This window comes from Ascidia mentula, chromosome 8 (genome assembly GCF_947561715.1).
Source record: "Ascidia mentula chromosome 8, kaAscMent1.1, whole genome shotgun sequence".
Lineage (NCBI taxonomy): Eukaryota > Metazoa > Chordata > Ascidiacea > Phlebobranchia > Ascidiidae > Ascidia > Ascidia mentula.
In genome coordinates this window covers 3,765,558-3,781,554 of record NC_138573.1, presented here as the reverse complement: position 1 = coordinate 3,781,554, position 15,997 = coordinate 3,765,558, and the positions used below count along the sequence as shown (strand labels likewise).

The 15,997-nt window shown below is 44.2% G+C and overlaps 1 protein-coding gene across 4 annotated transcripts in view; it reads right to left on the bottom strand.

The window, feature by feature from the left end:
• Positions 1-697: 697 nt before the first annotated feature.
• The window catches only part of LOC145911504 (teneurin-3-like), a 58,746-nt gene continuing 43,446 nt past the window's right edge, over positions 698-15,997 (bottom strand). For 3 of the 4 annotated variants that reach the window (XM_082998876.1, XM_082998880.1, XM_082998879.1), the window contains 33 exons: positions 14,604-14,850; positions 14,423-14,524; positions 14,015-14,212; positions 13,656-13,856; positions 12,579-12,800; positions 12,255-12,404; positions 11,907-12,123; positions 11,226-11,345; positions 10,677-10,959; positions 10,231-10,498; positions 9,359-9,601; positions 9,014-9,165; positions 8,759-8,936; positions 8,445-8,656; positions 8,194-8,363; positions 7,994-8,119; positions 7,606-7,789; positions 7,242-7,466; positions 7,022-7,106; positions 6,634-6,939; positions 6,127-6,330; positions 5,816-5,958; positions 5,531-5,731; positions 5,121-5,343; positions 4,758-5,017; positions 4,290-4,483; positions 3,748-3,990; positions 3,505-3,634; positions 3,207-3,339; positions 2,978-3,125; positions 2,354-2,789; positions 2,135-2,258; positions 698-1,981 (listed from right to left, as the gene is read on the bottom strand). In XM_082998876.1, coding sequence (XP_082855002.1) covers positions 1,299-1,981; positions 2,135-2,258; positions 2,354-2,789; positions 2,978-3,125; positions 3,207-3,339; positions 3,505-3,634; positions 3,748-3,990; positions 4,290-4,483; positions 4,758-5,017; positions 5,121-5,343; positions 5,531-5,731; positions 5,816-5,958; positions 6,127-6,330; positions 6,634-6,939; positions 7,022-7,106; positions 7,242-7,466; positions 7,606-7,789; positions 7,994-8,119; positions 8,194-8,363; positions 8,445-8,656; positions 8,759-8,936; positions 9,014-9,165; positions 9,359-9,601; positions 10,231-10,498; positions 10,677-10,959; positions 11,226-11,345; positions 11,907-12,123; positions 12,255-12,404; positions 12,579-12,800; positions 13,656-13,856; positions 14,015-14,212; positions 14,423-14,524; positions 14,604-14,850 — 7,011 coding nt within the window. In that variant the 3' untranslated portion in view covers positions 698-1,298. The remainder of the gene's footprint in view (positions 1,982-2,134; positions 2,259-2,353; positions 2,790-2,977; positions 3,126-3,206; positions 3,340-3,504; positions 3,635-3,747; positions 3,991-4,289; positions 4,484-4,757; positions 5,018-5,120; positions 5,344-5,530; positions 5,732-5,815; positions 5,959-6,126; positions 6,331-6,633; positions 6,940-7,021; positions 7,107-7,241; positions 7,467-7,605; positions 7,790-7,993; positions 8,120-8,193; positions 8,364-8,444; positions 8,657-8,758; positions 8,937-9,013; positions 9,166-9,358; positions 9,602-10,230; positions 10,499-10,676; positions 10,960-11,225; positions 11,346-11,906; positions 12,124-12,254; positions 12,405-12,578; positions 12,801-13,655; positions 13,857-14,014; positions 14,213-14,422; positions 14,525-14,603; positions 14,851-15,997) is intronic. The other variant, XM_082998878.1, reaches the window with a different exon arrangement.

The following is a 15,997-nucleotide window of genomic DNA, read 5'->3' as shown; positions in this document are numbered from 1 at the left end:
CGGCACACATTGATGCGAGAGTGCAAGGCGACTGCTTAAAAGGAGAGGTCATATATTATTTTAGTGGTGGTTGTGTGATGCGGCCGCGTTTGACATGTGAGCGATTGTGTGGAACGGCATCTCAGCGGGATGCTGCTGTGGAAAACCATTGTCCTGTTGCAATTATACCATCTTTGTTTTCATAATCTGTGGTGATTGGTTCAGCATATTGTAGTGTTACCTTGCGTCGTAAAAAATTATGCAAAACATTACATGCCTTAACTGTGTACAACAGTACATGCTTTTTGTTGAAGAATATGTACAGCCAATAACAACAACTTTAATTTGTATCTATAATAACGCTGGCGGGGCCGAGAAATGCAAGTCAAGACTGACAACCTTAAAAAATTATCAACGTAACTTGTCACTTGCACTTGTCGGTTTCGTGTTCATTACAGGAAAATCCCCGTAGTCGTGCTTGATTATTCCAGTAGTGTAAACACCGTGTGTGCCAGACTGTGCTGTGCCGTGCCAAACTGTGTTCGTGTGTAAACGGGCCTTTACTGTCGCCCAAGCAATACACATGTGAAATCAACTATAAATTGCCCCAATGCATCACTGATTGCTTGTTACGTCCTCGTTATACTGTGACAGAAGGCTACAAAGTAGGCAAACTTATTTCTGTACAAAAACAAAGCTTTTCACAACAAGCAAAAAAAACTTTTGTCCCAAGTTTATTGGCAAGGTCCTCGCCAGCACACATGCAAAGGAAAAAAGTACAACGCGCAACATATATGATTATCTAAAGCAAAATAATCTGTTTGCTTGCAAACGGAACAAACTCAGAAGCCAAGCCGTGGTGGTTCACAAAACCAGCACGCACTTTGGCCGACATGACAAGGAGTAACAAAAATTCCAAATGAGCGATTAAATAAACGGAAAAGCGGCGAGAAATCACAGTGGCATAAAAGTCTGCGGAAACATGTCGTCAAATCGGCATAAACGAACCAGCTACGTAATCAATCAACTGCGGGTGCTATGGCAACGAGTTTAAACAGTACGAAACAAAAAGTGAAAAACGGGAAATACGGACGCCGATCCTGCGGCCGCCTAAGCGCCTTCACAGTGGCGGCGCAAAAAGAGCGACCTTCGTCCGCGGGAAGAGGATTTGGCCAGAAATAAGGTATAGGCACTTTTGCGTCAACACAATCTGCAACTTTGAAACACGCAAGTACTTTTTCGACAAATGCAGAGGGTGCATATCGGATGCCCCCTTTACTTTGCAAATATTTACGTTCGGAAAATAGTAACTACAGGTGTCACGTCCTTCTCATGAATCTCACGTTTCTACCAGAGTCGGCCAACTCTGGATAAACCTCCACATCGAAAACGAATTCCACTTTATACGACGACAGTGAGTCGTTAGACAGAATCTCTTGCTTCTGTCGTGCATTCCAACCTGTCCTTAAACCTTGTTGAATTTTCTTTTTTTCAATTCCCCAAGCCTCGCGTTCAGCTCGCTGCAACGCTTCGTTGGCCACGCGGTCACGCTCCGCTTCCTCGGTGGAGAAATCAGCATTGTTTGCGTCAGAACTGACGTAGAGCACCGTTATGACGGCATATCCTGTCTCCACTCGAATTTGCTTTTGACTCGTGGTGACTACAATGGGTGCGTCGCCACCGCTGGGTGTCGTTGTACCGCTACTAAGCCGCTCAGGATTTCCGCCGTCAAGGATACGGTCGTGATCAGGAACAAGACGCAAGGTCTGTTTGTCTTTTTCAAAAGTGTCGGGAGACTTGGAAAGGAACACGTTGGGTTTGCCCTCCAGTGTCAAACTCATCGCCGCCGATGCGGAGTCTGCGTCCTTGCCAAAAATTACGTCAGCCCCTTTTATGATTCCGCTCAACCTTTTGACGTCATCGGTGGCGGAGTTGAGAACTTGCGTCGCGATGCTGCCCCGGTCGACGATAAGAACCAGGCCTTGGGCAAATAAGGTTCCATCTGGAAAATAAAACTACGTGTTAATGTATTGCAAAAGTACGTGTAAAAACCTTTCATTCCTTAAAATTAATTTAAAGTTTGAAGCTGCCCAAGCATCGAAAAGAAATATCCGTTCAAAGAACTTAATTTAAAGTGCGAAAAAACATTCTTTACCTGGGACAATGTCTCTTTCATTTTGCTTGGACCGCGTTGGAACCAAAACAGAAGGCGTCGCTGTCTGAAGACTCATGTATGACCTCAAGTGTTGAGAAAGTTGGCACTCAACGCTGGACTTGTCCTTTAAAGAGAAAAAAACAACATTGTTAACCTACCGAACTTGTTTTAGCTTTTATTTGTGTTGGACTACACTTGGCGATCGCAAAAAACACCCACCTTTTGTCTAGATGCGATCTGCGGGTCGGGTGCAACATTCTGTAGTTGAAATCCGAGCGCATTCAGCCATGACGAGGTGTCGGTCATGTGATCGAACACCGGCACCGGGTTCACAGGGTCAACCACTTGAAACGCTGTGAATGGAACGACCTTTGTACCCAAATCTTTGAGGCGGATTACACTGGATGACGTCAGTTGGCCCACGATTGGGTCGTAATCCACTGCGTACTGCAATTGTCCCGTGCTCTTCTCGCGACTCGCGCTCCTTCCCAGAACTGAATCGGGCGTGATCTGTGGCGCTTTCAACGGCAAGAGTGCATCGCGATTGGGAAATCGAACCAGTCCTGTTGTGACGTCATGTATTCCGCCTCGAAATCCGATTGCTACGTAGAATGATGGGTCAGAATCGTGAAGCACTTGACCAAATGGTGAATACCTGAAATGCAAGAAACATTGAGTTAGGCAAAACTAAGAGTACTTCACGAACGTTGGTAGGATGAATTACCATTAAAGTACATTGGTGCAAAACATTTCGAAAATTGTACAATTTATACCCAGGTACTAAAAACAACACCCAACGTACGAGGGAATATTTAAAAAAAACTTTGAAGGTTCTGAACTTACTTTATTCGTTTAACAAGTTGCAGTCCGCCGTCAAACACTCCGATTGGCGATCCGACTTGATCACACACGATCGACCACACCTGGTCATCGCTACGTTCCATGGCAAACACATGACCCTCCACATCGTATCGATACGTAGTGATGTGGTCTGCAAAGCAAATGGCAAATTCTGACAAATGTTTTGGGAACTGAGCAACATTTTCTTTTTAAAAATGAGCTTCACACTTACGAGAAGTAGCGTTGTACGTGTGTGTGAGTCTATCGGGCTTAGCAAGGTCGGCGTAGAGGAAACGAAGCACTTCGCCTTTGCGCACATCCACCCTTGTGGCAAGTCGGCCGAAACCGTCATACGAGTACTTGATCTGGAAAACAACGGAATCTGTTGAGGACTAATGCTGACAGTGACAAGTATCACAGACTGAAGATTTTCTTTTAAATTTATGGGCAGTAACAAAAAAAGATTACATGTCCTACTTCACATGTCCTAACCAAAGGAACGAATTTAGTGAAATAGTCCAAATATGTACCTCGTAAGCGTTGTCACTGTAGGCGGTGGTGAGGTGCCCCATGCTGTCATATTCGAACAGCTCGTTTCCTCGGCGCTGCAGAAAACCATCTTTGTCAAATTCGTACTGCAGATCTCCAAATGAAGAAAGCCTGAAACCAAAAAAAAACGGATTACGGTTTGCTATAAATACGTCCATGCCTATTAGGCCGCTGTACCACATTAACCCATAAATTGTCAAAGGAATCCTGCTTGCAAAACACACCTTCCGTGCTTGTCGTTTCGCAGTGTTGTCCACACGTTGTCCTCTTCGATCTTTGAAAGTTTGCCGTCCGAATCGTACGTGTAGCTCCATCTAATTATGCCGTCCAGCGAGCACGACTGGAGCTCTCCCCTGTGGGTGTAGCGGTAACTAGTGCTTGTGGTGTTCTTGTCCAAACCATCTACTTCGAGTTTACGAATCCTCCCTGCCATATCGTAACTGATATCCAGACTAAACACCGGAACCCTGTCATCAAAGAAAACATGCTTTGGTTACGAAACTGTTGGAAGTTAAGCAGTAACACTGATAGTGTCAATGAGGACAAAACGTTCTTCAGTAAACCTTACGTGGTTTATTACGAATGCTACTAATTTTGGCATAAACGTGGTATTTTTCTGATATTCTCGGCTCACCGGACGTGTTCGACTTACAAGTATGCACTGAAATACAAGTAGCTACATTTCGGTTGAATTTATGTAGGATAATCAGTGTGGCCTGCGTAATCCCGAAAAACGAGGTTGTATTACCAGTTCAAACTGAATTACCTGAGGATAAACAGCGATACGGTGTCGATTCGCCCGCTGCTCTGTGACATTTTGTACAGAGTAACGCGGTCGGTGCTAATAGTGTGTGCGTGCTTGTTGTCGATCACTTTGTAAGGACCGAACGTTGTCAGCTTGCCGGAAACGTCGTCGTAGCTGTAATACTCCTTGTTTAAGCGGGTGCCGTTCACCTTCACCTGCAAGCAAGAGACACGACTTTTACATTCTCTACCGCTCAAGGAAAGGCAACCCCAAATTTGTTTATTCATTGGTATATAGGTGTGGATCATAGACTAGAAAAAAATCCATTGTAAGAAACAATCTTTTACAGAAACCAGTAATGCACAAACATCGAGGCTCGTTTTTGCACGGCATCAAGTTGTTCGAGTATTTTTGATGACAGGAAAAAACGAACCCAAGGTAATGTATCAACAATCTGAAAAGCTCAATCACTACATGAACCATTTGTACCTGTAAGCTGTCCAGGCGCAAATTCACGTCGCTGGTATAATCAAACACCGCCAGGAGACCACCGTCCGTCGATGACGTCACTGTGTGACGTTGCACAAGCGGTCCGTTCCTGTGGAAGCGAAGAGTACAGCCTGCGGTGCTCACTGAGACCAGTTCGCCGGATTGAGGATCACGCAACATTGTAGTTCGTAGACCGTCATGCAGAACCTCAGTCATGTGACCGTGTGCATCATAGCGGAATACGCTCTTACGTTTTTCACCTGAAAACAAACGTAGAGTTGTTGGGTTTTGTTTTTTTGTTAAACACAAAAGTACGTGGTAGGTAATTCCCGACAAAAAGGACCTGACTGCTTCGTATCATACCTGGATAGAATACGACCAGGGGGCGTCCATGATCGTTGTTGTCAAGTACGAGGGTATCGACTCCGTCAGCACCGACAAAGGTGGTTCGAATGAAACCAATCCCAATCCTCCGGTCAATCGTGAAAGTGAGACCAGAGGGAAGAGTAAGTTTGCGGAGGTTGTTGTTACCGTCGTAGTAAAAAGTGAAGCGTCCGGTTGAACGCGGAGGACTCAAGTACGACATCTGTAAGTTACAATTTATTTAGGCTTAAAAAAAGTAGTCGGTGTCATTTTAGATAGAGGTTTTACCCACGGCAACTTGGGTAAATTGAAACCTAATCGGATATTGCGGTAAGATGTTTGATTGACAACAAAACCCAAGGATGCAATAAAATCTATCTTGTTTTGTTTCAACGTCGACTACTCCCTACCTTATTTCCATACGAGTACCGCCAGGTGCTGCCATCTGGTGTTCGTACACTCTGCATGTTGCCCGTAGCATCGTACGTTATATGCTCGGTGAGAGGTCCTCTCTGCCACGTGCTCGCGTGACCCCTAGCATCATACGTCACGTTCACAGGGCTTGTGTTCCCGCTGGGCATCCATAACGTTGGTAATCCCCGTTCATTGTGCTGGTGATAAGTACAGTTAGTTAGTTCAAGACTGAAGCGCTGAGATTTGCAAGCAAGAACTTTCGGTGGTTAAACAAGACTTACTTCCACTCGAAGCAGGAACTTGGTGTGGTCGTCGTAAACCTTCTCCATGTTCAGAGCACGGGAGTAGTCCAGAGAGAGGACGTTACGACCGTTCACCGCCATCCGTCTTCCAAGGAGGAAACTGCTGCTTTGTGACCCAGATCCTAAAATAGAAACAACATACCCAACTTAAGTACAAATATCTTTAACATATTAATCACAATTCATGACATAATTGTTGTAATTAAAACATGAAAACCATTCATAATGTAGTTTAGACAAAACGAATGAAGAATTTTGTCAGCAAAAAATTTCAGCTTTTCACGACTTACCGGCATCTTTCTCCTTTCTCGTCCTCCATACGATCTCGTTCTCCAAAGGATCAGATGGGAGCCGGATTGTCCTCTTAGCGAGGAAGGGTGCAGTGAGTCCAAGTACCGGATGTGGTTTGGTTTCAAGCATGAGGTCGGAATCGTCCAGGTAGTGAACTGATATTGAGTTGTCCGTCCATCGTTTGTATGTGGTAACCATTGCACCTATGCGAAGTCAAACATGACTTTATTGTGTTGATCAGGTGCAGGGACATTTAATCAGGACACAGCAATAAAATATAACGAAAGGGAAAACTGGCTTGAATGATCACAAGCTTAACTGGAAGCTGTAGCGTGATTTCATGACATAAACACTTCACTGTCTGCTGTGTAGAATTGCTGCTTTGTATGTATACAAGGCAGTGCGATACTTTGTTTTTACGACAGGACTTCCAAATTTATTACAACTACACCGCTGATTTCATACCAACACTCCTACACGCTCAATTGTCACAAACACCGACATACCTTCAGTGGTGGTGATGAGATCACACAAATAACCAGGTTCTGTGCTGATCACAACATCTCTGCGTCCAACCCCCATCGCCGTGGAACCGGCCGAAGTGGCTGCCGTTTTCATGGTGACGGTGAGGCGCGTTGCATTGACACTGCGATGAAGTGACGTCATGGAGCCGGTTGGTGACACGGCGGTAATGACGCGCCCGAACACGTCATACACGTAGAAGGACGACGCGTAGCGGCCAACCACGCTAGAAAGGATGAGACCGCTGTCTTCACCTTGGTAAGTGAAAGCTGCGATTGGAGTCGCGGAATCTAATGAAAAAGTTTGATAAGAAATCGGTTTTACGCGCGGTTGAAACGAAAAAAGGGGACAAAGAATGATGAAGAAATTTACCTTGGGATATCCTTTTCACGGCCCCAGCGCGGTTCATTGACAAGGCGAGGTTTAATCGGTTGGGAAGGGCGATTTGAAAAGGCCTCTGCAAAAACAAGCAAAATTAAAAATAACTGATGTTTTGGTGCAATTACAAACATAACACTTTTATTCGACGTAACAAAAAAACTTTGTATTTAATATAGTTTAGCACTCAGGACTTTTGAAATATCTTTCTTACCCCGTTGGCGTCGTAGTCGATCTGCAGCCTGTTCCCATTCACGTCCCGTATCACGTGCAACCTGCCCTTGGTCGTGTAAGCGAAATTATAAAGCAACGAACCGGTGATGACGTTGCGTGTTTCCACGTGACGTCCGTCACGGTTGAAGACGTACAGTTGGTTGGAATCGGGGTTTGCCACGTGGTATTCGGCGCGTGAGTTAAGGGTGGGAAGAGAGTGGACAACCTATGTGAAGAGCAGAGGTGTTAACAAATTTAAAATTAATAACAGAAATTGCTGAAGCCGCCAATAAAATCCAGCTTTTACTAATGTTTACCATTGAGGTTAACGAGAAGACGCGATATTTTATTTGCAAATCTACTACCTTCCGTATCCTCATGTTAAGCTGATCGGCGATGTATATGCTGCCGTCGGGTGTCGCTGTTACGGCAGTAGGGTTGTGGAGGTTTGCACTTCGGGCGAAGTTTCCGTCACCAGAAAAACACGGACATTCTTGTACTGCACAGTCACACTTGGAATCGACTCCAGCAATGGTGGAGATACGGCCGCTGTAAGACACATGCTTGCTGTTATACTGTGGCGAACCGTAAATAAAAAGTATTTCTTATTCTTTATATGTTGTCGCTCATGTATATGCTAAGAAAAGTGATTTGTTGGCTTCGTCTAAAATCATGCATATAAGTAGCAATTTACTTGGTCACTGTATTTATTTAAGTTTCAACCCCCCCAAAAAACTCCGTAAAACAACCAACCTGTAGGGATCGACCCTTCTGACCCGATGCACAAAAGTCTGATCAGACTCGGCAATGATCAGGGCGCCATCTGACGGCGATATGGAAATTGATGTGGGCGAAATCAAACTGGTTTTCCTTGCGTCGCTATGCAAAAAAACAAACAAACAATTAAACCGATTATCAAAAGTTGTTAAATGTAATTCGGGTTGTAAACCTACCGATCATCCGGAGACCGGGCAACCGCACGTGTGCAGTGAACTGGAACACCGGCAGCCAATGAGACTTGTCGCTGAGCGACGTCAATGCGAATTACCACATCACCGTCCAATACATAGAGCATGTCGTCCAAATGGCTTATAGCTAGTCCGGTGGGGAAGGTGAATTCAACCTTCAAAAAAAATCCACAGTTAGTATTCATGGTTGACCGCAACTAACTTTATTACTTTAAAGAGTGCCTTTTAAACGGTACCTGATCAAGGCTTATGGTGCCACTACAAGGCAAGGGTCGTGTGCCAGAAAGCAGAAGACTTCCGGCGAAATTCTGAACTGTGCGTGTCATAGGGTCGAGGGTTCGAATCCTGGTGCCGTCGACGAAGTACAGGCGTCCTTTCTTGTCCACTGCCAGGCCTTTGGGCGCGGAAAGTCGAGCCGAAGTTGCAGGGCCATCGTCACCGCAATTATCTACGAATAAAATGGAATGAAATTATGTAAAGAATTTGAATGTAGATTTATGTGAAAAGAAAAACCATTTAATACATGGTCTAAAAACAAGCTTGCACTAACCGTTCTGCAGCGGATAGCAAGCAGCTCCGTTCCCGACCACAACTTCGGAGTTGGTAGCAAGGTCACGTGACTGGTGACCTTTCGGCAGGGTCATGCGACGGAGTCTGTAGATCCTTCGCTCGTTCTGGTTGGAGAAGTACAACACGCCACCGTGCACCGGACTTACGGCCATGTAGTACTGAAACGTAACAGTAAAAAGTTTAAAAAATGCTGCTTTGAACTTTGTGAGAGCAATTCCTCACAACGAGCACTTACTTTTGCTGGAGCGCTGCGCGTTGAAAAAACACTGGTGGCCGTGCCGTTCGGGTCGATCTTGCGGATGTAGTCGTGGTCGCCAACGTACACGCTACCAGATGTGTCGCTCGCTAATGCCACCGGCGACATAAGCTGGGTTTTAGAGGCAGGTCCTACAAGATACAAACAGTGCTGAGTTATACCACTGATTGAAACTGCAGTTGTACAGCTAAACTAATTCCCAAAACATCCGTTTAATAACATGGGTCGTATAGCAACTTCAGACAAGTTTATATAATTCGTTATCCAGGGCAAGAGTTTCTCATCTAAAATAACATTCGCCGCCCGAGCAGAAATATCACCCACCATTGCATCGGAGGCAAGTTGGATGCCGTTCGGCTCCATTTCCCATCACTGTCGACATCATCGGTGGTTGCTCTAGCAGCCGCATCTCACCGCCGTTGCCCAAGTAAACCACCCCAGCTTCTGGATGGTAAGTGTGGTGGACGTCGAGAGACCACAGGTCAGTAGCTGGAAGACCCTGAACGCTGGACATCAATGTCTTCCACACAACTTCGGGACAACTTTCATATTCATATCCCACCAGCACTACAGAGGAGTAAATGATGTTTGTTCAGAAAAAAAATGAATTTTTGGCATATTTGACACCTATGAGTTGGATAAGGCGGTGATGTGAATAAACAGTTTATCTTGGGTGGTTATAAGCTGGCCCGGCGTTACAACGGGTGTGTCTATTTCAGGCGATAATCTGCAGCAACGTTTACAAATAGAATATCTGTCTGGATTAGCAAGGACCATTGTATAAGAGAAGGTGTGGCGCTGTGGGCTAAATTACGCAACTCACAAATACAGAAGTGTGAACTGTTTATAGGTATTTTTTAATATTTTTTAATTGTATTGTGCTTTACCACTCATAACAAACTTTTACAATTACTCAACATTATTACTAAGGATGAAGAGAATGACCCCTACTGCTGTAAACAGTGACATGTTTTATTAATGTTGGGCAGTTTCTTCATGCTCAGAATTATGAGTAAATCCGTAATTAGTGTTCAACAATATTATTTATCCCAAAGCAGTCGTATCTGTTTGTACAGAAGTTAATAACTTAATCATTTCCTTTAATATAGACAGTTAGTTATGCGACAACCTCCAAACTCCTTGACAACTTGAAAATAATTACCCTTACTCCGAATCTATTATGCAACAACACTTACCTTTTGCTTTGACTGTCCCGTACACCGAACGACCGTATGCATCGGTTCTAGGCCACTCATAAGTATATTGTAGATCAGACTCGGCTTCAAATTTCTTTTCGAACAAGCGGCCTTGAACGGAGATGGAGAGGTGGATTTGGAGGAGATTTGCAGGTTTTTCCCCGTCCACGAGTGATAGGGTTAAGATCGACTGATAACCTGGAGCGCGGCTGCTCAGATACACAAGGGACGTTTCAGTGCCCGGAAGATTGATCGAATGTCGGATCGCCTGAAACAATACAAAAACAATGACGAGAGGTGATGTGACTTGGCCTAAATGCTATTAGGTCGTAATGAAATTAGCGCAATAGCCTAGAAAATGATTTTTAATCGGGCAACTATTTGCCAAGCTACAATACCATTTTGGAGAGAAATGCCCATGTATATATATATATAAAACCATGTACCTGTGCTTCAGGAATCACCGTTCCTCTTTCGGAGCACTGGGCGGCCGAGTAAGACCGAACACTGCTTACGAGTACGGCAGCACTCGGCTGGGCCAGTAGACTCGTATCGCACTCGTTTGTTTCGTACTCAAGCGAGTTGGGCTGACTCGGTGTGCGCATGGTTGCTGTAGGAGCGATGACGTAATCATTCCAGGGCGCGAACACGGTTAGGGTGGTTCGCACGAAGCTGTCGCGGCGAATGGAAAGAGTCAACGAACCCCCGCCGTTTACGAGAATGTCGTACCTGGTTGAAGAGTTACACAGTTAATTTGGGGAATTTCTCAACCTTTGGCAAATTCCATTGGTTTTGGACGATTGCAATTTTTTGTAATTTTATTCTGCAATTTATGTCACACAGTGACACGGAATGCAACGGGACAAAAAGCAATAAAATTATAAAGTACCAATCACCAAAATTGTATTCGTTGACAATCCAAGGTGTTATCGTGTCAACGTAAATCGTGCCTTGAACATCTATTTTGCGCAATTATTGGGCGTAATAGTTCTTACCAGCCGTCCGATCTTGTCTTCGTGGAGCCAAATTCGGGACGTTGCGTCACCTCCACTTGAGCTCCCACTAGTGGAGATCCGTCGAGTGTTAAAACCCGACCGCGAACGACGCTCGCTTGTCTGTCAAAGCCAAAAACATAATCCAGATTAAATTGGAGGCCAGTAGAGAGAGAAAAACAGTACAATCACATTGGCCAGACGCGTGAGTTTTAAATCGATTTTTCCGGCGGCTGAGGTCAGTTTGCGGCGACTTAGCCGGGATATAAATAGACTCAGAGGCATGCCAAGTTTAGTTACGAGCTGGCACCATGTCAACATATCAACACGGGTTGAATCGGAGAGCCAGAGAGCATATGTGATGTCAATAAGGATAATAGGCAAAGGAGAAGCGAATTTCTGCAAAGTTTGTCCAACCGACAAGTAAAATAAAATTAGGCAAATGGGTGTTTTGATTTATTGATTCTCTCACTTCATTTGCAGGCTGTAACTTATAGCCGAAATTGGAAAACTGGGTTTTATGTTTATTATTTGTATACTACTGTCGCAAACCAAGTTATGTATTAGCTCACATGTTTGTTATACTGTGTTTCCATACTTTGTATAACGAAGAAGTGGACAATAACATAGAACACAATGTAGATATTAAACGCAGGCAATCAAAGTAATTTAGATTAAACGTACTTTGGATCAAACATCGAAGTCTGAGCTCCTCTCTGAATACCATTGGAGGCAACGAGGAAACGTACGCGCTCGAAAAACGAGGAGGTAGCTTTAAGCGGGTTTCTTCCGTAGATGCGAGATATCTCATGGATGGGTTCCAGCGCACCACGACACTGTGTACTGTGGCTGCAGGAGCGCTGGGAGCAACAGTCCGGATCCTGACAGTCTGTTAGTGTATCTGTAGGACAAATATAGTAGGTTTATAGTTTAAAATAACGCAGTTTGTGCTGCTGGGTTTTTGTGTCCACCAAAGAAAGGAGAGAAATTGTGTGATAACAGTCCACAGTAAACAGAAACATTTCAACCCACCACGATCGTTGTCTCTTCCATCGTTGCACATCATCTCGACCTCCACGTTGCAGCTCTCACCCTTCCAACCAGAGGAGCAGGAGCAATAATACTCCCCCTCCGCATTACGGATGCAGTTGCCATGACCGGAGCAATCATTCGGGCATCCCACTGAAAATAAATATGGAGAACAAGTTTGAAATGTGCCCTCAGCATCATGATGAATTATTGTGTGCGAAACGTTTATGTTTAAATATTTTTTGTATTTTGTAAGTTTGTATTTTTGCCATACAAGAACACGTTTAAATATGAAGAAGGTTTCGAAATTCAATATTTTTGTCTTACCGAATGAGCAAGAGTGTCCATTCCATCCAAGGTCACAGAGGCACACTCCGTTCATGCACGTGCCGTGCTCTTCACACTTGGGTGAGCACGCCCTGACGTCACACGCGTCGCCGGTCCATCCGTCGTTGCATCTGCATTCTCCATCCACGCAAACGCCGTTGTCATAGTGACAGGCGGGTCTGCACAGCGCTGCGGCAGGGGTAGGGTTCAGACTGGCCAGGTCTATTGTCCGCGTGCGTGTGTGCGTGTGTGCGTGTATGGTTGTTGTTGTTCGTGTGTTTTTGTTGTCGTTTTTATTGTTAAATGGTGTCGTGAGGGGAAGGTCGATATTTTTTATCGGTTAGTTGGTGGTTTATGACAAGAGAATAATCGATGATGATGCACGTCGATAAAGTATCGTTTATCGACGGTGTTGTGTCGTATTAGTGTCGATTGATGTGATGTTCGATTGTTATTATTGTTGTTGTTAGAATGGCACGGCAAGCAAAATTAGGGGGAAGAGAGAAGAAAGAAAAAGAACAAAAATTATAAATAAAAATGGTTACAGCTACGATACAAACCAAAATCCACACACTAAGGGTTAAGTACACAACATAGGAGCACTCTTGCAGGCTCGTAATACTACACAAAATAATCGTAGACCTAAGTACAGGCAACCAATCTGCAACCACAACAAACCATATAATGTGACTAAATCAAAATTTCATCATGCACGCGCATTCGATGACGTATAATTGGTGACGTGGGCTGTTTGCGAGTATTTTATACCACACATCTGGATTTTGCAATACCTAAGCATGCACCAAAACGTGAAACAAATTTGGCATTCCGTGTTTGGAAATTATACGCAATATCATTTTCCAAAATTGCTACCTCTAGTGTCACCGCAAATCAAACCTAGCTACAAACTAGCAATGTGTTTTTGTACGTGTGTTTCAGTGACGAGATGACTTGTAAATTACATCAACTATATAACGACGTATATTTACAAACCGACAACTACGTCTATTTATTTACGCATTACAGCAGTGGTAAACTTTGTAGTGTTTCATTCTCAGATTTAATATCGACACTTACCGACTGAGCAGCTGGGGCCTCCCCACCCGGGGTGACATATACACTTTTTAGTGATGGGATCGAGGCGTCCGTGGCCGGCGCACCCTGCAGGACAGGTGGTGTCCTCTTGGGAGCAAGTGGTTCCCATCCAACCACGGTTACAACGACAGAGGCCTTCCACGCACACTCCGTTGCCAGAGCAAGTCGGCTCCATGCAATCGACTGTAAAAAAGGCGAAAAATGGTGAAACATCGTTTATATATGGTCTGTTGCATTTGCTGTCATCAAATCAAACTCTTTTTTAGCTAGAAGACATCATTATGTTATCATTATATTGACACTTAGTTCAATATGACACATATAAGATGCACCAGTTTTACCTTCTTCACACGATTCGCCTTTAAATCCTTTCTCGCAAACACAGACACCGTCGCCCCCGCAAGTCCCACGTCCACCACAGTCCGGCAACAAACATTGGTCAGATCTCGTATCGCAGTCCACGCCCTTCCAACCGGAGAAACACACGCACTTGCCATGTGCGTACATCCCGTTTCCGTGGCAGTGCACAGAACAAGAGACTGCAAGAAAAACGCATCAATTTTTTTACAAAATGACAACAAGTTTTTGATACGTCATTTGTCACAAATTTATTCCAAAACGCACGTTTGACAGAAGATTGTTCACGTTCACGTCAACAAATTTTGAAAGAAAAAGTCTATCGCGGTTCTGGAGGCCTTACTATAATGACATCTTTACCACCGAGTAGCTAGTTAGGAATCTGAACTTACCCTGGGAACAGTCGCTACCTTGGAAGCCCACGAAACAGTGACACCTACCGGCGATGCAATCTCCCTTGCCACGACAGCTGTTCGGACATTTCGATAATCCCTCTGAAAGAACATTGTTATATAACCTCGCTTAATAGAAACTTTCCAACCACATCTGTTAACGTTGCTATGTTTACGTTACCTGATATCGAGGGTTGAATCTCGACGACTTCAACATTTTCGCCATCGTTATAAATTGCGAGGTGCCAAGTGCCAGGTTCCATGAACTGGAGGAATCCCGTGTTGACTCTTCCAAAGGAGGAAGATGGGGATGTGGCCTGCAGGCTTCTTCTGGAGCGGACTGATGACTCGATGGCGAAGGTGGAAAACGATGTCTGTGCTTGGATGGAGGGTAGAGAGTCGCCGTCAATACTTTCGAAGAAGTTGAACTGAAAATGAGAGAGATGGTATTGATATTTTTTTCAGCATAAGAGATTTTTCAAAATATTGGACACTAGTTGTTAAAATGTAGTAAATTACTCGAGCAAATATCATTTCTGGCAAGAATTTTCGAAAAACTAAAAACGATCCTAAGTGTTTGTCAGAACATTAAAAAGGAAAGGGTTAAACAGACAGAAGAAGCTGGTTGTAACTAGACCTAATTGGTTTTAGTGGAAGTTCTCGACGTGGAAGTACTTCGCGCAATGGCGTTATAATCCGGTAAAAGGTAAAGGATTAAAATGCCTGGCGGCGTGAAAATCCTGTGTAAAGAACTCGAGTAAAGCACAAATTGATTTTGGCCCAAACTGTGTAGCTTGTTGGGTTAGCATAAAATAGACAGGCCTTGACGCTGAAAGGGTAGATTATACGCTAAAGTTGCGGTGTACGCTTACTCAGACGCAGGGCTTGATTGATATTACAAACAAGCTCGGTCTCTTTGAAAGCGCAAGACTGAGTGTGTTTTGGCACCTTTCCAAACAGCAAAGTTGAAGTACGTTTACTCAGCTATGAAACTATGAAACTTAAATGCACTCGATTGTAAAACACATCTTCAATTTTGTCCCCAAAATTAAATGTTAACTGTGCATCTGCATATGGTTGCCATTTTGCGAACCATAAAAATTCCCTTGTGTGTATGAAAAATCGGATGTATACGCATTAACACAATAACAATTCCAAGCGTTCATTAGCCTTTTTGAGGAAACTACGTAAAGCAACGTTGTGACCCTTCTGTCATGCATTCAGCATCACCGGAACAAACATTGCATTTGCGCCCATTCTGTACCGAGGTCGGGACGCAGGTCGAGCCTTCATGCTGCCGCAAAACCGGGAAGGTTTGTAAACATGCTGGTTATGCGATGACGTATTCGTCTCCGATGCCGGAGTTATGTCACAGCAGACTCCGCTTCTAGACCTGTTCGTTTTTGAGGGTCTCAATGTTTTTACTTCTTTTACTCTCACGATGGTGTTTACAACTAATTTTGTGTTCATTATCCTCTATAATGTGAGCCTTTCTACCCATTCACCCATTCACCCACTTTCTTACAGAGGCCAGCTCGTTTTATGTGTATTTAGATAATGATTTGAAATGTCAGG